At 44.0% G+C, this 23685-nt stretch overlaps 1 protein-coding gene across 1 annotated transcript; it reads left to right on the forward strand.

The window, feature by feature from the left end:
• Nucleotides 1–3: 3 nt before the first annotated feature.
• Nucleotides 4–23032, forward strand: DRD5 (dopamine receptor D5). Its single transcript, XM_080381749.1, has one exon. It carries the CDS (start codon nt 570–572, stop codon nt 2025–2027), a length of 1458 nt encoding a protein of 485 aa, XP_080237875.1. The 5' UTR covers nt 4–569; the 3' UTR covers nt 2028–23032.
• Nucleotides 23033–23685: the final 653 nt, after the last annotated feature.

Here is a 23685-nt window from a genome sequence, read left to right on the forward strand (position 1 = left end):
AGGGGGCGGCGGGGAGCCGGGCGCGGGGGTGCCGCTCCGCTGCGCTGGGAACCCCGGCGGGCGCGGGGCGGGCGGAGCCGCCGGGCCGGGCGGGAGCCACCTGGAGCGGCGGGGGCGCGGAGCGGGCGCCTGGAGGAGCGGGCGCGGAGCGGGTACCCCGAGCAGGGTGAGCCCCAGGGAGAGGAGCGCGCTGAGCAGCGGAACGGGGCGGCGGAGCGGGGGGCGCAGGCGGGAGACCGCGGAGCGGGTACCCAGACCGGGCTCCCCGGGACGGAGACCCCGAGCAGGGGCACGCGCCGGGCCGCGGCGGGGGGCGCCGAGCGCGGGGCCGAGGAGCGCAGGACTGGGACCCCGAGCCCCGCGCAGGGGGCGCGCTGAGCGGCGGGGCGCGGAGCCCGCAGCCCGGTACGCGCTGAGCGGCGGAGCGGGGCCGCCGGAGCGGCGGGGCGCGGGGCGTCCGGCAGGGGTGGCGGCGGGGCGGGGGGCAGCGGCCCCATGGGGCGGGGCGGCGCTGGCTGCTCGGCGCGTCCCGGCCGCCGCCGCCCCGCCGCCGGCGGGAGCCGCCAGCCATGCTGCGGGGCGGCCGGAGCCCGGTGCCGGCGGCCGCGAGTCCCTCCGGCGGGGCGCGGGGGGCGGCGGGCGCCCCCGGGGCGGCGCAGGTGGCGGCGGGCAGCTTGCTGGCGCTGCTCATCCTCTGGACGCTCTTTGGGAACGTGCTGGTGTGCGCGGCCATCGTCCGCTACCGGCACCTGAGGAGCAAGGTCACCAACATCTTCATCGTCTCCCTGGCCGTCTCGGACCTGCTAGTGGCTCTGCTAGTCATGCCCTGGAAAGCGGTGGCCGAGGTGGCCGGGTACTGGCCCTTTGGGGCCTTCTGCAATGTCTGGGTGGCCTTCGATATCATGTGCTCCACGGCCTCCATCCTGAACCTGTGCGTGATCAGCGTGGACAGGTACTGGGCTATTTCCAGCCCCTTCCGCTATGAGAGGAAGATGACCCAGCGGCTGGCTCTGGTGATGATTGGTGTGGCATGGACTTTGTCTGTGCTCATCTCCTTCATCCCCGTCCAGCTCAACTGGCACAGAGGTCGGGATGTCGTTGCTGCTGGTGATATTGGAGATGGCTTTGGCACTGGCTGGGCAGCGGCAGGTGCTGTCACCACCTGGGCAGACGATATGAGCACCACATGGGTGGCATTAGCAGCAATGAGACCCTCGGAGGGGACCTCTGGCAGCAATGAGACCCTCGCTGGACACTCAGAGAGCTGTGACTCCAGCCTCAACAGGACTTACGCTATTTCTTCCTCCTTGATCAGTTTTTATATTCCGGTGGCTATCATGATAGTTACCTACACTCGAATCTACCGCATTGCCCAGGTGCAGATACGTCGTATCTCTTCACTGGAGAGGGCAGCTGAACATGCGCAAAGCTGCCGGAGCAACCATGTTGACTGCCACCATCACAAGAGCCTCAAGTCCTCCATCAGGAAAGAAACCAAGGTGTTGAAGACTCTCTCTGTCATCATGGGCGTCTTTGTCTGCTGCTGGTTGCCCTTCTTCATCCTGAACTGCATGGTTCCCTTCTGTGAGAGCCCACCCAGTGACCCCCACGCTGGCCTTCCCTGTGTCAGTGAGACCACCTTTAATATCTTCGTCTGGTTTGGTTGGGCCAACTCCTCTCTCAACCCTATCATCTATGCCTTCAATGCTGACTTTAGAAAGGTCTTCTCCAACCTCCTGGGTTGTGGTCAGTTTTGCTCTAGTACTCCAGTGGAGACTGTTAATATAAGCAATGAGCTTATCTCTTACAACCAGCACACCCTTTTCCATAAGGAGATAGTGACAGCTTATGTTAACATGATCCCAAATGTGGTTGACTGTGAGGAAAATCGCGAGGACCCTTTCGATAGGATGTCCCAGATCTCCCCTGACCACGAGATTGCCACTGACTCGATCTGTGAGCTGGACTGCGAGGGGGAGGTTTCACTAGGCAAAATAACACCTTTCACTCCAAATGGTTTACATTAAATTGCATCCTGCCCTGGTCAGTTCTTCTGGGATAATAAACCAAAATATTAGCACTGAATGGAGAAGCCTGCTTGATTTTATGCTATAGTTTAGTCAGTCACTTCATACTAAAGTCACTTCTATGTGTAGCACTTTGCAGGATGTAGACGCTGTCAGGAGGGAGCTGGCAGCACAAACATTCCACACTTGCCCGGGCTGAGAGGGGGTCAGGCGGTCACGCTGATGAGCTGTGGTGAGGTGTCGTGGTGTAATTACGGTCAGTTTGTGTTCATAACGTGTTTGCAAGCTGAAGGTACCATTGTCAGTGCTAAGTATTACAACTTCTAAAATCAGGGACAGATGTGGCTGGCATAGACATTAAATAGAAAAAAAATCTGGGCTGTTCATTTGTTCAGATCTTGTGTTTCTTTTTCTCTGTTTTTTTTTTGTTTTGAGTTTTTTTTGGTTGGTTGGTTTGTTTTGGTTTTTTTGAGATAAAAATAGTGAGGTGGTGATTTGGATGATTATTTAAATGTGTGTTTCTGCCAAAACAGTTCATGTGAAATCCATGTTCTTTTAGGCAGCATTGTTGCCTATGCTATCCTTGCCATGTTCCCAGATGAATAAATAAAAGTTGTATTGATCAAGGGGTTATTATCTTTCATTTATCACCCTGAAAGGTTTACAGCAAGTATTCTAACTTTTAATATTTGTGTTTGAATTATTAGAATGACTGACAGATAAACCCTGTTATTTTAAGAGCAAAATAGCCTGTATAGAAAATACAGTTTTTGACTAAAAGCAAGGCCCATAGGAATGATTGACTTAAATGAACCCTTTTATATGGCTCTGCTTAGAGCTAGTTTTATGCCTGTTTTTCTTCAGTATTGTAACTGATGATATTCCTCTCTGCAGCTAAGAATATCAAGAATATACTTACAAGCTATTAATACTTTCCACTTAATTCTATACTTGAACTTGCTTTTTAAAGGTACTGTTAATGAGAAGAGTTCAGTGGTAGAATTAGGAACTGAATGTGTCTAAAAAACATTAATTATGTTTGAAAATCATATTAATGATCAGCATTTCCCAGTGTAGACGTTAGAGAACTCATTCAAACCAAGAGAAGAAAAAATGCTGTTTATGTATTTTTTTAGACATTTACTTATTAGCTGGAATTTAAATATAAGTGCTTTAACTTTACAAAAATTCTAAAGCAGTCTTTAAAAATTGTAAAAGAGTGTTTTAATCTCTGTTTCTATTGAAACATTGACATCAAATGGAATATTTTATTTAGAAAGAATTGTGAGCTTTCAGCTCAGATTTCACAAGTGATCTTGTTTCCAAACAAATGATCAAAGGTTGTAAAGCAATACCAATATTTATTTCAAGTTTTGGCTCAAAAAAATGAATATTTGAATTCTTTTACCCTTTAAAAACAGCCGTGCCATGAGCTGAGAGGTTTAAATGGAGTGGCAGGGGCGGATTCGGCAGAACTCCCTCCTGCTGCCTCCCCCGTGCTGCCCATCTGGGGGCTGGCGGCCCCTGTGTGCTCCATGGGGACAGGTGGGATCATCACGGGGGGGCATGGTTTGGAGGAATTCATTTAACCAGGTGCTGGGATGTATGAATGTTACGGACTTGGTAGAGCACCTTTGGAAGTCAAGCCCTTAATACTGGTTTGGGGATTGCCCTACTTCCTTTTGGGATACGGGGTGGAAGAAACGCAGGAGGCATATGACTGAAATTCCTTCGGTTGCCTCTGCTGCAACCCGGTTTTGTCTGCAAGCAGTGTTCTGTCTGTGTACTCTTTGGTAGTAATTGGTTGTTTCATCATTTTGGATTATCTTTTCAACTGCTTGTTCCTGAAGATTGACATCTACCTGAGCATTTTCTTTGCTGTTGATATGAAATCCCAGTGTAATATCCCTTTACAGCTGTCCTCAGAAAAAGGCTCTTGTGACTGTAGCTTAGGGAAGCTTGAAGAACCAAAATCTCATGTGCATAACCAGGTTTAACCTACCGATGGCTTGACATCGAGGGTGAGTATGTTATCGTTCCTCTACTAAAGCAATCGTATGTTGCCAGGAGTGAACCATAGTTCTAGCTCTGCTGATGAAGATAAACTTGCCCAGAATAAAATCAAATTTTTGCCCAAATAAAAATGAACGAAACTGCTTCTGGTGGTGCAGTGATGAATTATCCCAACCAGAATTTTGATTTTTGCATTTTCTAGTTACTACTCAAATTTTGAGGCTAGTACAGCATGTTAAACTTTCTGGATCTGTGCAAAAAGCCTGTGATACCCAGATGCAAGAGGTGCAGGCACCTGGTGCCTATTCCAACTCCGAGGACACCACCTGTATGTTATCCAATTTTGTCCATACTAAATCAGAAACAGCCCAGGTAACTGGAGAAGAGAAAACATGTTCTCTTCCTGAGCAGCTGTGTGCCAGCAGGCTGCACAGTCTGGTGCTCCGTGGTACACCCTGCTCCAGCAGCAGCACAGAGCAGCAGAACAGTTTCAGTAGTAACAGCGAAGAGGGTGTCCCCCCACCTCCCCAAGTAGCATTTCCTCTTCAAAACAATCCCTGTGCTGGTAGTGTGACAGTCCCCTTGGATCTAGTTCCCTGCGGGTATGGTGGAGGTGTAGATGTGTACGTGAAGATGCTGGTGCATCCCCTTGACAGGTATTTTTCTCCTCATCGAGGCTTTGCTTGCCTGGGTTTCTGGAATAAGTGTTTGGGCTAATGCTGGCGTGTAAAGAGGTGACATATCCATCACTGGGTTTATATAACAGCTTTGTCCAGAATATTAGAAACAGTCTTGTCTTAGATGTGAAGGAACGCAATATTTTGCCTCCCCCCAGAATTTGGGAGCATGATTAGGACAATACAGAAAACTGGTCAGTTGCTACTTTTCATTACTAATTTTTAGGTTATGACTTCAGCTGGTAAATGATTTCTGATGGTGACTGTGTGATGTAATCTCTGAATATGTACCTGTCAGGGGGCTTCATCCTTTGGAGGCCAAGAGCATCAGAAAGGGAGCATTTTTGCTTCACAAGACAGAGAGAAGGTACATATTTTTGCTGGAAGCACAGCTTGACCTTATGGATCTGAAAGAAAACCATTTTCTTGACTCATACCATAGGGAAAATCTGTTGCTTTTTAATGTTTCTTAATTACTTACCACCGACAAAGCTAGACTGTTAAGAACTAGTAAGAGAAACTTTTAAAATAAATGTGTATCTTGCCTCGAACTATAAAAAGGGGCAAAGTGTCTCAATGAAAACATCCCCCAAAAGGATTTTTTTAACTTGTTTCTCTCAGATGAAACTGCTGCTCTACTTTTTTAATGGTTTCCCTCTTAAGGACTAATGCATCTGCTTGGCTGTAGAGCAGAGTTCACTGTAAGTGCACGTAGGTTTTTATAATCCTCATATCCTTGTGGTGTCACTCTGGAACTCATCAGTGTCAATGGTTTTGTGCCTCCCATCAACATGTTTTCTTCCGTGAAAGTCACCTTGCTCCTGTCATTCATTTTACTCCCTTATTAAGCATGATCACTTACTGCTAGCTCCAGTTTGGGTCTTTTTCTCTCTTTTTTTTTTCTTTAATGATTTGAATGTATGGTGCAGTTTGGCTTTGAGTCATCGTTACTTGATCTAGTCTGGAGTGATGACTGACCTTCAAGGTTCCAGGTTATTTTCAGTTCCTGTTTTGTGTTAGTGTTTAGAAATCTTACTGTGTAATATGCGTCACTGTTAAATTCCCTCTCAGCCAGCAAAGTCTTCTGTTACAGCTTACTCTGTTAGTCCTGGACAACTCTGTACCAAAGGAGGTTCAGTGTATCAGTAGGCTGTATGTTTTCTGTCTGAGTTAAACTAATGACAGAGGAGTTCATTTTAGGAAAGAACAGAACATGTGAAGGTATCTTTGTTCATTTTTGAGAAGCTGGGACATGGAGGACATAAAAGTACAGTGTTTTATGTAAAATGCTGCAAACACCATGAAGACTTTCACTATTCAAACTCCCAAAGAGCTTTTTAACAGCTCTGGCTTTAGCAAGGGGTGGTGGGTTGTATAGTGGTTTTGTTTCCCCTGAGCTAAAGAAATGTAAATGACTTTCTCAGAGGTGAACACAAAACATTTTCCGAAGGGAGAAAAATTATTGCAATATTTTTTGGTAAGTTTGGTACTTCATCCTTCACTTTCACTGAGTTTTTTACTTTTGCCAGCCAGATCTGATGTGCGTCTGCAGGAAGGCTCCCTACTCAAAACTCCTGTATTTTTGTAGCATATAACAAAAAAAGGCTTCGAAATTAGGAAGGCTTCTTGTAGAAATAATACTGAGCACAATCTTACACCATTTAGGAGTCAATCACACACAAACTCAGCATTCAAGAGACTGAGAAGGCTGGAGGCAGTGTTCGGAACAGGCATCAGAGTGGAGGTTTCAGTGGTCAGAAGTCTCTCAGCTGTCTGTATGTGCCAAACTTGCCACTGTTAACAAGGAGGGCATTTTTGTCAGTGTCACACAGAAGGCAGGGTATACACCTGCACTAGTGTTAATAATTATGCAGGTTTTTCTTTCCTCTGAGGCCATCTTCGCTACTGTTTAATTGGATTCAGCAGATCTTTAAGATTAGTCAGTGCCTATTTAAATCAGTAGCAGACCTCAGTGATGGATGTGGGCTTGGGTCACAGAGCAATGAAATTATTTCTCCTGGCTTCTTATGAATATTACTACTGGTATTCTTTGCTAGTGGATGATGACATGTTAAAGTCAGCATGCTGAACAAAGTATTTCATCAACTGGTAATGCAGAAATAATTCTTTTATTCAGATTTACTTGTTTTCAAACTTCGGAAGGTGTTTCAAACTTTCCAGGAGCTTCACAAAGTTCACACACTGCATCTCTGCTTTGATTGTTCCATTTTTAGTGCCCTGGTAACTATATACTGCACTATGCTTTTATGAACAGAATTACACCTCTCTAAATTTTAGCTAATGTTTTCAGAGATAAGGGTATACTTTTGGTCTAAAAGCACCGATGTGCACAAAAATACCTATAAATGAGGACATTTCCATTATTAATGGGGCACCAAAGATGTGTTTTTTTTCTTCAGCCTTTTGTTTATTATAGCAGTGGTAAGATTGTAGTGAGCAATAATTGGATTAGTGGTGTGAAGACTGGAAATACAAATAATATTATCATCTCAAGCAGATGATGGATTGTTTCTTTCGGAAAGCCTGCCAGGCTCTCCCAGGATAGCTTAGTTTAAAACAAAATTTACAAGATGATTTTATCTTGTTATGTGTGTAAAGTTGTGACTGCAGGTAACATTCAACAATATTTGTAGTGGACAGCTAGCTGTTTAAGGAGGATAAACGTTTTTATGGACTTAATCCTTTATATCACAGCCATCACAGTCACATTTGTGAGGTTTGCAAAATACAGTGCAGCAATCATAAAAAAATAATTAAAAATTCCAGTCCATGAAAAAAAAACTCTTCCTATGAATTGTTACCCACTGTTAACAATACATACTTGTTTGTATCCTGTACTGTACTTCCATTGCTGCCAGAAGAAGCTGGAATGCTGTGAAACTGCTACTAATAGTCTGCTGATTCACGTTAGGAGGAAGGTCTGAAAACTAAGGAAAGAAATGTCACCAACATGTACAGATAGGTGCAATTTGGATGAAATTGGTCTAGCATCAGCCAGGCTGTGAAGGGGACTGTGTGGCACTGAGGCATCCTGATGCACAAGCACCTCAGCCTCGACTACGAATGTTGACTCCCTAGACCCTGGCTGCGTGGTAGACCCCTTGCTCCCAGGGTGGATGCTCAGTCATGTAACGCGTAGGAAGTCTGAACTTTCTAACAGCTGCTTTTACTACCTAAAAGAGAAGCCACACTTTCTTTTTCGAGGTTATGTTCTGAAAAAAGTGGTTGCAAATGACATCTGATTGGTGTAGCTTCTCTGGTTTAGCTGCTGCCTGCCGAGTGATCGAACAGATGTGGCTACGGCTGCTGCTGGGCATTTCTATATTTGAGCTGCATGCAGGTTGTAGTTTAGGGGCCTAATATTGAGTGGAAGAAATTCTAAATTCATACATAGTTTTTCCAGAGCCCCTGAGGAGTCTGGTGGTTGCAGAGCAGAGCAGAGCTGTGACTGCAGCCTGAGCATGGTTGCTTCTGAGGGCATTGGAGAAGGCTGGTCTGCTGCAGTTTTGAAATTGTCCCATGAGTAAAATATTAACAGGGACGTTCAGCACGCCCTCTTTTACCTTTTGACCTCTTTTTTCCAATCCACAAGGTTTTTAGTAAGATTAAAAATCTACATTTCTAGCCTTTGGCCTTGACCTTTTGCTTTCTCTGTTAACTTCATATAATTAGTCTCCTTCGGTGAACAGAAGCTCCTGGCATGGAGTTAGCTGCTTGGGTACCTCATCACCAAATCTAGAACTACCTCAAGCTACATTTAAATTACATTATGCCTCCAGCCCAAAGGGAATCTTTTAGATCTTCTTTTTCTGGTTTTTGGTGTTGTTTTTTTTTTTTCAAGCAACATTTCCCTCCTCAACACAAGATTATTCACTAGAAACGTAATTCAGAGGACAGGCGTAGCTAGACTTTTTTTTAAAGCTCTTAGGGATTTTGCATGATTATACAAAATGAGAATGGATTGGTATTAGGCATAGAGGTAAACAGCTTTTTCTACAAAAGGTTTAATTTTTGGCTTCTTATAAAAATAAAAGCTGGATGTTTTCATTGTGAAGAGTATATGCATTTGATTTTATTCACTTACATGCATGTGCATGTTCTTTTACATACATATGTATATACAGGCACAAAAATATATTTTGTTATATTTTCAGGGTAGTTAAATATATTCCTCTCTATATAAATACAAAGTGTGCACATTCATCCAGAAAGGAAGCAAGTCAGATCTTAAAATTTTACTAGTGTTCTTTCATCACAGTAATCAAATACAAGTACAGTCTTCCCGGATGTTCAGAAGGAGTTTTGGCTGTTCAGAGTTGAGAATCTTTGAAAATCTGAACTTGAGTTATGCAGTGAGAAGGAGCATACAAAATTCTTTTTTTCAACTATTTTATATTCAAAGCATTGTTATAATGATTTGCTAATTGATCTTGGTCTGTAATCATTTTTAGACAGATAGCAAGAAGAGGAGATGATTTAGAAGTACATTTTGGATGTCTCTCAACAACAGATAGTAACCAATGCTTTTGTCTTTCTGATTCAGTGAAACAAAGGTGCAAACTCCTTGACAGTGTGCAAAGAGTTTCTGCTTCATCAGAAGATAAAATGTATTGCATAACCTTTCAAAATATCCAATTTAGGTAACACAGTGCCCAAATTTTAAATGGCATCCTAGGTAGAAGTATTTTCTGTATTAAACAGCTCCTTTGATAATTCAAATAATGCCCTTCTCTTAAAAGTAATAGTTGAAAAGGGTGAGGGTTTCATAGGTTAAACGGGATAGAAACGTGCAGATTTGAGGACCAGCTCAGGAGCACTGAACAAAGTAGGCAGGATTGAACATCCTGGCAATAGCAGAGCCATGTCTGAGTACAGGGAAGAAAATAGTTGGGTGGGAGGCAGAGAGAGAATTCTAGGGAGGAATGAGAGAAAGCAGCTGAGGGTCCAGGAAGCCAGAGATTTGGTGGGAGCTGAATTGATACAGTTCCAGGTGGCTGAGTCAGGGTTGGTAACGAGGGTCAGTAGGTTTCAGAGCGAGTGGGTGGAAGGGGACTAAGGAAGGGGTCAGGATGGAGTCTGGGCAGTGGGGCTCTGGGAGGCCGTACAGAGATGGATGAGGTTTCCATGGGAAAGCTGACAGAAGAAGGCTGGGAGTGGACAGCCTACCCACGTACCCATTCCTCTCCCAGGATCCACAGGCTCCTGCTCTGTGCAGTCCCCTCCTGCTGCTTCTGAATAACTTCAATATTGTCACTTCATTTTATCATTAAGCAGGTACAACAACACACAGTCTTGTTTACTGTGCAGCAGATGAAGAGCTGTCACATTTATTTCATTACTTTAAAGCTTGGAAAACAGCACACAGCAACACCCTACATCATCCTGCAACGATTACTTGGTCAAGGGGTGGAGAACAAAGAGGGCTTTAAGATCATCTTCCCACTGTGCTGTATGTGATGGTTTTGCTGTGTGATGGTAGGGCATTTCAGAGGTTTGTCCGACTCTCTGCCAGAAACTTTCTGAAGGTGCCTAGTCCCTTTTGAATTCTCTGGCAGAATGTGCCTCAGTATGTCAGTACTATGATTTCTTTAATCTGTGCAAATAAGGTATCAAACATAGTAAAAAATTCCTGCTGTATATTGAATGCATATATTCATTGTGAAAAGCTGATCTCCTGCTGTGATTTGTAACATCACATTACAGAGTTGACTCTTAGTGATGAGCCCAAATCTTCCAATGTGCAAGTACAAAAGATGCAAAGATTCTGCTTCCTGCTAAATACAAGTATTAGCAATATTTTTTTTCAAATACAAAGGTACCAACTTCTACTAATGGTTTGCCTGTTGAGTACAGACACTTTTGTACAGTGATGGGACAGTTGGAAATGAGCTTAAGAGGCAGAAAGCCCAACTTCATAAATACTTCTATATCATGTAATATCTATTGGGAAAATCTTCAGTTCTATACTATACAAGGCTCATGCTGGTTTACATCTTTGCAGAATGCTTCTCTCTCTCTTTTTTTAAGCTTTTAGTGACATCTGTCAGGATACCCAGGTGATGGTAACAGCCTGCAGAGATCTGCAGAGTAAACTCCAAAATTTAAATGGTTTGCTGATGCACTATTTGGATGAGAAGTTACAGTACCTCTGTTTGAATGTGTTCACCATGTTAGCACAAAGACCTGCACCAGGTAAAGCTCAACATCTCGTACCTGCAGTCCCTATGGATCCATGCAGACCGCAGCCTTGGCCCAACAGTGCCCGAGGTTAGAGAAGGGGAGACAGTGCCCCTGCTCACGCTACAGCTCAGCAGCTCTCCATGGAGGTTGCAGGAGCTTAATCTCTCTTTTCAGCAGGATCTCTAACCACTAGGCTATGATAGACATTGCAAATACTGTCCTTACTGGGTATGTTTCTGAGTCACACTAAATGGCAGGCTGAGTGTGCTCGCCAAATCAAGCAAGTGGCAGCAGTGCAGGAATACCTAGCCTCCAGGTGCCAACCCTCCACAGCTGGTGGGAAGGTGTCTCAGCAAAAAGGAAGACCAGTGAGGCGTGTGTGATGGCACAGCTTTAGGCACTTGGAGACAATATTGCCTTAAAAATCTACTGGGTGTGAAGTGGGATTTTTTTTCAAGACTGTCCTAAATGTAGGCACCTAAATGCCACATAAATGGAAATGGAAACACTTCAGTACCTTCTAGGTTACAGATGTATTTACTCAAGTGTACCTGTACATGTTGCAAATGAATCTGAATCCCAGCTGGTCAGGCTGAAATGCCACACCGAAGTGTGTAAACTGAATGACTTGCAAACACAGATTAAGCAGGATCATGCCTTCTCACTTGTGAGCATCACCTGGTTCAGCATCTGCTTTATATTCTCTCACTCTGAGCTGAAGCAAACCACTGGCTCCTGCATGTTACTGCATCCATTCATGTACAGGAGCTATTAAAACACCCTGGAGCAGAATTTTGCCGCACTGGGACCAGTGGATGTAAAATGGGGACTGTCCTATGTGACGTGCCTCCCAGCTCCGTCTGGCTGGAGAACAGCTTGTGCTACCTCTGTGCCTCTTTGCACATTCAGGCAGCCTCAGGGAGGCTGAAAGACACCCTTAACTTCACATTTCTGCACTGAGAGCATTATTCTGTAGCTCAAAGAGGTAAAGCAGACTTTCAGTTCTTTTTTAAAAGATGCTATGTATGCTTCAGTGCCTTATGTATAAAAGCAAATGCGATGAATTCAGTGATGGCAGCAATACAAACTTTGTAACTTTAATCTACTAGGACAGATCATTCAGTGGTGAAGATGATGTAAAAGAGGTTACTTTCTGTTCTAAAATTGTCTTTTTGGTTCTCTCTCCTCTCCTTAATTTCCTAGCATATTAGCTAGAGCGCTAGAGAATGTTGTTTGGTAGAGGAGGAAAATTTATTTTCTATTTGGTTAGATATAATAAATTGTTCTAAAAGTGTCTGAGAGTCTCCTTAGGGAGCTACTAATCAATCAAGTGGAAACCTACTTTCCAGATCTTTCCTCTAGCCAAGATCTCAACTTTCTTCTTTCCAGCCTCCCTTCTTTCCGAGTCGACTGCTCCTTTTTGGGAACCCTGGTCCAGGACCCCAAGCACCACACAGTCTATGCACAAAAGCACATTGTGTGATCAGCCTCCTAACTGGTGACCTCTTTATTACTGGAGGATTCAGGATGTGCTGCTTTAGTTCATCATCATTTAGTTTTATTACAGTTTACCCGTCTGTATCAGTTGCAGTAGCAGGTTTCTGCTTGAAAGTTCCAAAGTTTTGATTTCAAATACTGTTCCTCCATACCAGTTACTTGCAACCTGTTAATGTTCGCAATTTAAGTTCTTTCTTTCACCTACAATGGCTGGAAAGGATATTATGGTGGAAATTGTCCTCCACAAACTCTCTTTTCTTTTCCTGTGTGAAGGAACTCCAGATTCAGAGGAGACTAATTTCTCCATGTCTCATTCTGTGTTCGAGTCAGTGGCTTTCACGTCATATGAAAATACCCCTTTGGCTCTGTGGATTCTTCCTAGTCGGCAAGCAGTGATAATCTCAGGCCAGACTGGAACTGGGCTTCTACCTTACCTGCAACTGAGCTGTGACTGAAGTGAGGATGGACCATTCAAGGTGCATCAGAGGGGTATATTGACTTCAGTTTTGTCCAGTACTGGAACCAGACTATCTCCCTTTGAGAATCTCTCCTTTGAGAAAAGAGATGCACACTTTCCTAAGTCCTTGGAGGTCTCATCAGTTGCTTGTGTCAGGTTAAGAAGTTCCTGCTACTCTCAGCTATTCAGTTAAGTCTCTGACTCTGTTGGAGGTGGTGGGATCTGCACCAGTCTTAGCTGCCAGCACTTGGGACTGACATCGTATCTGTTGAGGCCCTGAACAGTGGAAACCGCCTTTTTGCCTTCTCTACAGGATGAGCAGTATACAATGACCAGTCCGCATCTTCATGAGTTAGAAAAACCATACAGAAGAAGATAATACAGGAAAGAAGAATGAAACAAAAGAAAAAGTGAATAGCTACACAAAGACTTACAGTTCATGGTCTTAGCATCATGTGCAAGGCTGGGTCTTCATCGACTGGCTACACCTGTATATCTCCTTCCTCCAGCATGGACAGATTTGGAGGCAGCTCATTCCCAGGCTCACATTGGCAGCATTTTTCAGTCCAGTTCTCCTCTCCCAGGGGCTCAGAAGGTCTGGTCCTGGTGTAAATAATGTGCTTTGAAAGTTTAGCCTGGATGTGGTTCCCACCTGTTCAAAGGCACAGTCTGGACCAAAAGTCCGTGATAAAATTACTTGGCTGGTATTCCCATCCCATTGCTTCCATTTGTTTTGGATTTTCCAAAATGGAGAGCTAAAAAGAAGCTGGAAATGCTTTTCTACCCATGGCTTTTGTGCTGTGTAGCCCATGCTGTGCAGTTAATTTGCTCCTCACTGGTAAATCTCTGAATTTGATTAGAAGGAAGGATGAGGTGTCCAGTCTGACTAACCTATGCTTAAAAAGTTAAAGAAAAAAACCAACAGCCAACCTTTCTAGGGTTACTGAGCAGTAATTTGATAGCTTTCTGGCGTCATTTCAGTCTCAGTTGCTTCCTTCCATTTCCATCTCTTAGCAAATATTTCATACAGCAGCAGAAGATACCTAGAAGGTGGGTTATAAAAAGTGTCTTAGTATTCGGCCTCTGGTTGGAACCAGACCTGGTTAGTAATTATAGAATCAATCAAGTCCATTGGGTGGCCTATGCAAGATAGTCGGGCTCCCACAGCATGTACGAAAAAGTGGAGGAGAAGCACTGAAAGGTGTCTTAAATGTCTCTTGTCAAACTTTTAATAAGCCCTAATGTGGGAAAAGTGTTAGATTTAACTTCTTCCACAGTTAAGAAAGTTTATGTCGTATTGACCGGTCTGGTATTGAAGGTATTTGAAAATGAGCCAGTAGCTTTCCTGGAGCGGGGAGGGAGGTTGCTGAGGTCTGCAGGAAGGTCTTGCACTGAAATCCCAGAAGGAAGGAACTGTCACACCTGGTAAAATGTGTGCATGGTTTGTCTAACCCTTTCAAGTATTGCAGCTCAAAATGAAGACATTTCCTTTTCTGCAGCTGTTCCTTGTTAAGTTGTGCTGAAAAAACTGGTGTCTGAGGCACGATGTCTTATACTCCACCCTGGATTTCCATTGTCATTGACTATTATAGATCCTGAGAGAACTATAGTATCTTATATTTAATGGAGACAGTAAATAGTCAAACTTCTGGGGAAACCCCTTCTTCAAGTCTAAAGTATTTTGCTTTTATATCTGATGAAGCAAAGTGTTTGTTCTTGGAAGTCTCGTTGCCATAGAGGAAAACAGAAGATATTACCACCTGCTACAAATAGTGCTGTCCTTGTAGCCTTGATGGACAGTGATTCCTCCGCAATTTTGACTAACTGTAGATATTACTGAAGATTATGTAAATATCCAGCTTGGTCCTAGTAATCTGAGGATGTCAAACAGTGTTTGAAAAATCGGTTCCTGTGGTCAGTTTTTGGTGTGCTGCTTCTCTGTTTCATCTAATGCCTCCTTATTTCTTGTGTCGCATGGCAAAGAGAACACAAACTCCAGTCTGGTTTATTTGTGAGCTTACGTGCTTTTAAGGTAAATAGTTCCAAACTTTTCAGTTACACTTTACGGGGGTGGGGTGGTAGGGTGTGTGTGTGTGTGTTGTGTTTATGACCTTTACAGTTCTTGTGCAAAAGCTCTGCTCTACTACAGTTCTGCTTTACTAGTTTATGTAAAGTATCTTGTAACCACTGTAGGTCTGATTCAGAACTGAATTATGGCACTTTTACACCATCTTAATTCATTGTTGCAATAAGAGCACAGGTAGGAATCATTATTTCATAAAAAAGCAGCAGGAAAAAAAAGCAAAATAAAAAAAAGCAGAACTGAGGAGTGTAGTTCAGATTAAGAGTTGGACTCACTAATGCAACTGAAAGAGACATCTGACAGAGAATCATCTTTTTCTTCCATGTATTTTGATTCTTATGGAAAAGTTTTGAGACTAGCTATCTTGCCCTATGTAGATCTGGGAAAACACTGAAGTTATTTTTTAAATTACACATCCAAGGAGTGGCAGGCTTGATAAAAGAAAATGACTCAAGTTTTACTTAACATTCTCATACATCATTAACCACTTGAGTCAGCGCTGTGCAGATAACATGGCATTAAAGAATCTTCTTCAGCCAGTGTTCTTTCCTTGCCTGGAGGATTATAGCTACTTTCATATGCAGGGTTTACTAGGGGAAAAAAAAGTATTAGGCTGAGGAAGCAAATCAAATGCTGTTAAGTAACAGAGTGTGCTGTCTTACGGGAGCCCCAGTCCTGCATTTGTGGGTGTGTGAGTGGCAGTAACGGCAGGAGCCATATGTGTGTGGCAGGAGTGAAGGAGTGGGGGCTGCATGCAAAGGCCAACTGTTGTTTTGTCTTCCTGCAATTAAAATGTGGAAGCCTGTTTATTTCAGTGTTAGAACCAGGAGGTAACTACAACAAAATAACTGCAGCATCCTGCACTAGTAGGAGTAAGTGAGTAGTTTTGTAACTGAGTGGGTTTGTCATTTTTATATCCTTCTTAGGACAAATCTGATTCTAAAGCTGATGATGTATATAATGAAAGTGGGCTTGTCATACATCGACAGGTTTTTTGAGGTGCAGCTGACAGCCAAGATCTGATGAGTCTAGCAGTTCACCAAGTCTGATTCTCCCCCTTCCCATCCTAAAAAATAATAACTCAGACTCCAAACAAGAAATTGACATGTGTGGATTCAAGTAAAAATATTTCACTCAGACACATATAAAGTAATTGGTATTTATCCAATTGATTCCCAAAATGTTAGGAAATTATATTGGTGATATTTTATTACCCCTAGCTCTTTTCCTCCCCCACAAAATATGTAAGTTAAAGGCAAGGCTGCTAGGTGCAGTTTAAGAGAAGTATCGTTACATTTTCTGTAGAAAACCCACATCCGTATTAAAACTCTGCAACTTGTGCCACACAATTCTGACATCACATTTAGTATTGTGTTCACAAGATTTTTAGTGGCCAGCTCACCCAGCTACATTAAATCTGCCTTTGAAGATGCAGAGCCAATTTTGATAAACACAACAAAAATAAGATCAGCTTCTGTCTATGCATTCTGTATTGTTAATATAGCTATTTGCAGCCAGAGCTGTACATCTCATCTGAAAATCAGCTCTTCTCTACTGGCTCTGGCTGAGATGGAGTTAATTTTCTTCATAGCAGCACATATGGTCCTGTGTTTTAGGTTTGTGACCTGAACACTGCTGATAACACACTAATGTTTTAGGTTTTGCTGAAGAGTATTTGCACAGCATCAAGGCCGCCTCTGCTCCTCACTCTGACCCCCCCACTGAGTAGACTGGGGATGTGCAGGAGGTTGGGAGGGGACTCAACCAGGCAGATAACCTGCACTAACCAACGAGATATTCCATGCTGTATAATGTCATGCTCAGCAATAAAACAGAGGAGTGAGATGAGGTAGGCGAGTCATATTTTGTTCAGGAAGTGGCTGGACATCACTCTACACAAGGGAGGTGGTCAGTGATTGCCTCTGCATCACTTGTTTTGCTTTTTATTCCTTCCATCCCTCCATCCTTTGCTTATTGAACTACTTTTATCTTGACCCATGAGTTTTCACACTGTTACTCTTCCTTTTCTCTTTCCCCATCCCACTGGGGGACAGTTTTGTTTCTGTTTCTGGATGATCGTGTGACCTGTTTAGTGTAAAACCATCTCAGTGCTTCATCCACTTCAACGTAAGGCCACCAAAAGCAGCACCATGCTCATGGACCTTGTTATTTCACTGCACTGGCCAGCATAACCCTTGACTGTTGATGCTTTTAAATACAAGGGAGGAGTTACCCTAGCAGAGGAAAAGATGAAGTTCTGGCTTGCAAAACTGAGTAGAATGAAGGCAATAGTAGTGGCAGGCAATTGCAGTATACCTTTGCTGACAGACAGAGTCTGTTATAAATCAAAGAAGAAAGCTGCAAGAAAATCCATCAGGGCTGGATTGAAGCTGCATTTGCAGCTGGGTAGGATGGTCCCAAGCCCAGGGAGCTCTGTGGTATCAGTGGGGCTTGCAGGATCCCCCACCCCAACCCCCAGGCCCCGGCAGCTGGGGAGGGGGTTGGGACAGGGCACAGGATCTCTCAACCATGAGCTTTTGGGACTTGTTGCCTGTGGGTTCTTTGTGGGCAAAAATGGCCCCCATCACTTTCCAGCTTATACCAGTGTATCTGATGTTAGCCCAGTGGCCTGCCAGACCTGGAAACATGCCTTAAACAGAGAAGAAAAACTGGGAAAGGGAAAAGCTGATGGCTGCCTGGTGCCTTCTGTAGGTGGAAACAGCAAGGTGAAGGTAGACTTGATTTGAAGAATTTGCTGTTTGTACGGATGATCTGATGAAATTCAATTTTTTGAATATGCCCTGAATTTATGGGTGATTATTATGTCTTTAATGATGCAGGCATTTGTCTTAGTATTATTGTCTTCAATCAGGCACTGAAAGATGCTTAAGCCAGTGGAATTATCATTACTGTTATAAAAAGAAGTCTCTTTTTCTTCCAGCAACTTGACTCACTGCTTTATTAAGCTACATTTGTTCTTATTTAGAAGATATTTTTCAGATACCCGTTTCCAATCCAAGCCAAAAATTCTTTTCACAATTTTCTTTCCAATTCAGCTAAAAATAACACAAGCTGTCAAAAGCAGACAATTTTCCAGGTAAGGTTTGTCATTCTGTTTTTACTAATCCCCTGATGATAAATACACTTGTTCCCCTGCCTGTTGGTCACTGTAGCCATCACTGTGGGTGAGTTTACAGAGCGCTGGAGGAGGTAAAGCACACGTGTTGTAGTGTAGTACCAGGGGCAGAGGTGACCTGATGTGAGCAGGGTTGCACTTCACAGTGAAGTGCAAACAAGGAGTGAACTACACACACCTTATGTATATCTGGGAAATCCCACCCCAGTTCTCAATAAACCACTGAGAAGCAGCAGCCAGGATAAAAAAACTTATCCATTTTTCATTCATGTAAACTTTTTCAGGATTCTACAGAAAAAAAATGAAAAAAAAAAAAAGTCATGTTCTATGGCAGGAACTTCTAAAAAACGGAAGGGATCACAGGATGTTGCCCTAAAGTTGAGGTTTGTGAACACCTCCCAGTGTTGGTCATTGTACTTGAACACCAGCACACTGACCTTGGTCCTGTGGCTGCTCGCATGGCTGCTCTTTGGGACAGCAAAGGACGGTCTGTGGCTTAGGGGATCAGTATGATTCTTCTTCCCTAATGTATCTTCAGTATAAATTACTGACATACCCATAGACTTTGAGGGCTGGCGAAGCAGTGTTGGAGAAGGAGGGGGGAGTGGGAGAGGAGTGGCGTGTGGCCCCCAGCCGAAGGACTCACTGTTGGATTGGCATGGAGCAGGGGCTTGCTTGCAGCCAAGGAATAATGTGGAGGAAGAAAGGGGGATATCTGGACAGGATGTTTACACACTGGAGGTAAGAAACTAAGAAAGAAATGAATCAAGTAAGTAATCAAAAATCAGTAGTAGTTTTCTTTGAAGAGAATAGATGTAAACTGTGCAAAAAAAAGGAAGTATCTTAACAGTTATCGCAGCTATGTGAGAAATGGAGGTGGCGTAGAAAGCTACGAAGACTAGTGATGAAATTTGGTTTCTTATTTCCCCCTTCCTGGCTCTCCCTGGGCTGGAAGGTGATTTCTCTGTCTCATGATTGTCAGGTTTGAGTTGTGATCTGAACTGCAGAGCTGGCACTACAACAATTCCTAGTTAGGACTATAGAGATGGACAATTTTTCCTTTGATTTGAGGAGGTAAAGGTCACAAAAACACTTGTGGCATGTCCCCAGAAGCCTAAGCAATGTTGTAGAAAGGCTTAGCTGCTTTCTCTAAATTTGTTCTGGGAAGCTGGAGTTTGAATATCCCATCCCAGGTAAAAATAAAGCAATACGTCCAATCTGTCGCTTGCTGTGCTTTAGCCACCAGGGTACTGTATTTCAGGTGAGAAAGAGAAAGGAACAAGCTCAGAGGAGCTCTTTGAAACCTTCCCAGCAGATGTCAGTCTCTCGACCCCAAGGGCTGAAAGCTCATCCACCCATCTTACAGCCCTGAATTGATGCCCAAGCTGCACTCCAAGACAGCTCTAGCCAGCTCTCTCTAGTGTGCTGGGGGCCCTTTGGGTAGCCCTTTTGAAGAGTCCTTGCACAGTAAGGAAGTGGTACACTGGCCTGTGCCTTTGTACTTCAGCCTGGAAACCAGGCTGTGTCCCCTCAACTGTGGGCACTGAAGTCCTTCAGTGGCCTCAGACCACAGCAGCTCAGGTGTGACTCTCCTCTCTGGGTGCTCACTTCTGGCTAGCCTGAATATTTTATACTCAGGTGCTGGCCATTAGGACAACCTTTATATGATGCAAATTTTTTGAGCTGTGTTTGCAATTTGTGATCCTCAGAATGAGGCAAACCATGGCTGAGAGGTGTGGGATATTCTGCTGAGGTGCAGCCCTGTATTGCTTGGAAAAGGTACAGGGGAGGAAAGGAGCCTCCTACCTTTATGCTTCTGGGTGCCCTTGGTCAAATCTCCCACGTTCTCTTGAAGGCCAGGACAGGCACTTGCTGGTGTCCCTTCAGTGCAGACTGTTCTACCAAGGCTGGGAAAAACATAGGTCCATGAATTACCTTATACCAGGCAAGTAGCTGGAAAAATGTACCCCACATACTCTGGGAGGTTAATATCGTTCCTTTCTCCGCCCTGTTTTGCAAAATATTGCTTGGCTGTGTACAGCTACATGAATTCCCACCTGAGGGCTGTGGTAGAAGCTAAAAGGAGAGCTCACTAGATCCTTGTTTGTGCATATTTTGCTGGTCTTCCCTACATCACAGAGGTTTGATGGTATTTGGGAAAAAATACACTTGCGTATCTAGTTGTCATCAGGCCATTCATTCATTTGCTCTGGAGCTGTTCTCATGCATGCAAAACTTTCATTAACTTTAATGAAACTTCAAATTCTTTGGCCTTGGCCTCAGTCATGGCTATGGATGCAACAGGAAGGGAAGTCCCTCAGCCTGATGTTTTTAGCCTGGACAGCTGTCCTTAACATGCAGCGAACCTTCCTGAGATGGTTCCTCTAATTTGAAATAAAATAAAAATATGCTAATTCATTTGAAATAAAATAAAAATATGCTAATTCAAAATGTCCACCTCATCAGCATGGAGCATAAACTACTGCAACAGCAGTGCATTGCTAATGGCCTTTGGGGAAGAAACTGTTTTTTTGAAGCTACTCACTTTAACAGACATAATGGTTCTTTGAAAGCTGCTGACTTATTTGAAACATTATTAATGGTCCCAGCAGAAGACAGATTAGTAAGCGAAGATGAAAATGCCCAGAGAGCAAGTAAACTACTTGTTATGTAATAGTTGCAGCTTTTTACCCGCATTCTGTTAGCTTCTTTTAAGATATTACACTTAACTCCCTAAATTCTTTGACATGTTATTCTTTTGGGCTTCTTGCGGGACAGAAACTGTGCAGTTGCTGTATGCAGCTAAGCTGAACACTGCTGCATTGCATTTCCGTTCCAAAGCTGCAGCTGCTTCTCCCAAGTGTGGTGGCTTTTCTGGCTGCACCCCAGTAGTAATGCAATGCCCCTCAAGAGTGCAAACTGGCCGACTTTTCTAGAAAACCTGATTTTTCTTTACCAAGGTCTTGAAGTCAAACTGGCAAATGTTCTGAGCAGTGTGATAAGCCCATGTCATGGCTGTCAGAAATATATGAATGTAGTGATTTGATTAAGGGCTTAAGCATATACTGAATCTTACAAGCTGTAGAAAACTTCACTGTCACAAGACAGCATCTTTAGCTGGTGATGGGTTACTTCGAGTTTCACTTCTTCTGGTCACCTTCTTCAGGGGTTTAACTGGTTACTCTACGTTGCTCTTGGCAAGATGGGTGCCTGTCTGAGAGATGAATCATCTCCTTTTGCTTTCAGCAGGCTTTTGGTTTATGCCCCATTGGAGATTCTTTGGAGAATGGCAACAGCTTTACTCCTAAGGAGCAGCCTGAATTGTGCACTTGTGAAATCCCCAGGGAACTTCTTTAATAATATTGTAGTTGCTTTAGTGTTTTTGTTTCCACGTACAGGTCCTCTAAGAGTATTCCAGATTCCTTCCAGGGCTCTACACCCTTTTTAGAATTATATCCACCCCTCTTTTATTCCAGTTAAGAACAAAATGCTCATCAGGCTTTTTAGATTCATGTCAGAATGATTCCTTTCCTTTTGTTCTGTGAAGGCAGTTGCCTTGTCAGTATTCTCTGTTTTGCTCTCCGTTGCATATCTCACTGGCTTGACCTGTGCTTTGCAGCTCCTGAGCTAAGCAGACCTGCAGTTCAGAGTCTGGTGAAGAGCTCTTTCCACTCATGCTTGTCAAATTTGAAGTCATTTTTGTAGTGCTGAACTTGGGAACTTTGGCATTTTCTTTCTCTCTTCATTTTTTGCTAGTTGAAAATGAGTCATCTCCTGCTATTTGACTATCGCAAAGAATTAAGGCAGCCGGTTTCTTTTAGGGAGCTCGAGTGCAGCATGAAAAACATGGTGAACTGAAGCGTGGCTCTCCTCAGCCTAAAAGTGCAGCACTGTGCTTGGAGAAATGGCTTTGCCCTGTCAGTGGTCACTGGGTCATTGGCTGTTATTTTGGAAGGTACGTGGAAGTGTCTAAGAAAGGCAATTTTACTGTCAGTGGGCTTTGTCTCATACAGGAATCTCTAGTCAGGGGAAAGTTTTTAGGGGCCAGCAAATAGGAAAATATTGACAAGTATGAACCCGGAAATTTTTTTTCTGTTTTCCTACTCCATATTTGAAAATACCCAACCATAACCAGAAAGTTGTGTGTGACTGAGATAGTGATGCTACACACAAGGATTATCTCCAGAAAGTAGGGACCTATTACCGAGATGCGTGAACTTCTCACATTGCTCTGCAGTAAGAAGCAACAGAGAAATGAGAAAACACTCATCAGGGACAGTCCTTGGCTTGTCCCAACCCCACAACTCTGCCTGGGAAGTTTTTGGGAGGCTGCCAGTTGGCACGGGCCAAAACTGAGCCAGGGACCTCTCTAGTGATTTGATGTTGTAGACCACAGTGAGGTTAGAGTGCCCACGTGTGTTCCCCTTGATTTACAGGCTTAGCCTTAACCATCAGAGATCATAAGGAATATTACTATTTTCAGACCACCTGGTCTCACCAAGACAGGTGCCATTCCTGTGTGCACCTCTGTTGCCACCTCTAGCCCCCCAACCCATGTGGGATTTGCAGGGGGAACATCTCTGAAAGTGGTACATAACTGTTTGCCCCGGGATATGCGCATGGGGGCTGTGCAGCTGGGAGGCTTCCCCACCACCGACCAGGAGCACCAGCAGTAGCAGAGGGAGCAGCCCTGGTTGCTACCTGGGTCCCACCAGCATCTATGCTGTGAAACCATATGGAGGAGTGTAGAGGAATTGCAGTGGAATGAAGGCAGGTTAATTAACATTGATCATATACAGCTGTGGGCTGGCTTCAGGGGGGTGGGTTGGCTGATGTGGATAAGGTGCAGCTGTGGCTGGTTCCTGCTATGTAGTGAAATGGATCTAAGGGGGATGGAAGAGGGGCAGCTGATGAAGAGAGATCTGGAAGAAGCAGAGAGAGAGTGAGAGTGAGTGAGTGAGTGAGTGAGTGTGTGTGTGTGTGTGGCACTGGATGTAGCAGAGGCAAGAAGCAGGGTGGACTGGCGAGAGAGAGTGAGTGTGTCTGTGTGTGTGTCTGTGTGTGTGTCTGTGTGTGTGTCTGTGTGTGTGTCTGTGTGTGTGCGCGCGCCCGCACTGGACGTAGCAGAGGCAAGAAGCAGGGTGGACTGGCTGGAAGAGGGCGGAGGAAACAGCAGGAACAGTAGATGAGCTGTTGAAACCTTGTGGGGGATTGGTGGCTGTGCTGTGGCAAGGCATGGGAACTACTTATTGAAGTTAACCTGGAATGCGATGGTGAAAAGCTTGTTGCAGCCAGCTAGTTTATTTGTGCTGTGAAAGAGGAGCAGCTAGTTTGCTGTGATGTATGGATGTATGGCAGGAGGTTTCCACTAGAGACTAGGCAGCTGGTATGAACATTACCTATTAGAATTTCAATTGAAACACAACTTCTGGCTCCACAGTGAGTGTGCAAATCAGAGTTATACAGGACTTGTGTGCAGAGCTTTGTGAATGTCAGGATTTGGGTGAGAGCCTAGTAAATACTGACTTCTTTAAGAACAAACTTTGTGTCTAAAACTTTTACCAACAAGAGGGACGAGGTGATGGTGTCCTCTA

The sequence above is a fragment of the Falco punctatus genome (genome assembly GCF_963210335.1).
Source record: "Falco punctatus genome assembly, chromosome: 1".
Taxonomy (NCBI): Eukaryota; Metazoa; Chordata; class Aves; order Falconiformes; family Falconidae; genus Falco; species Falco punctatus.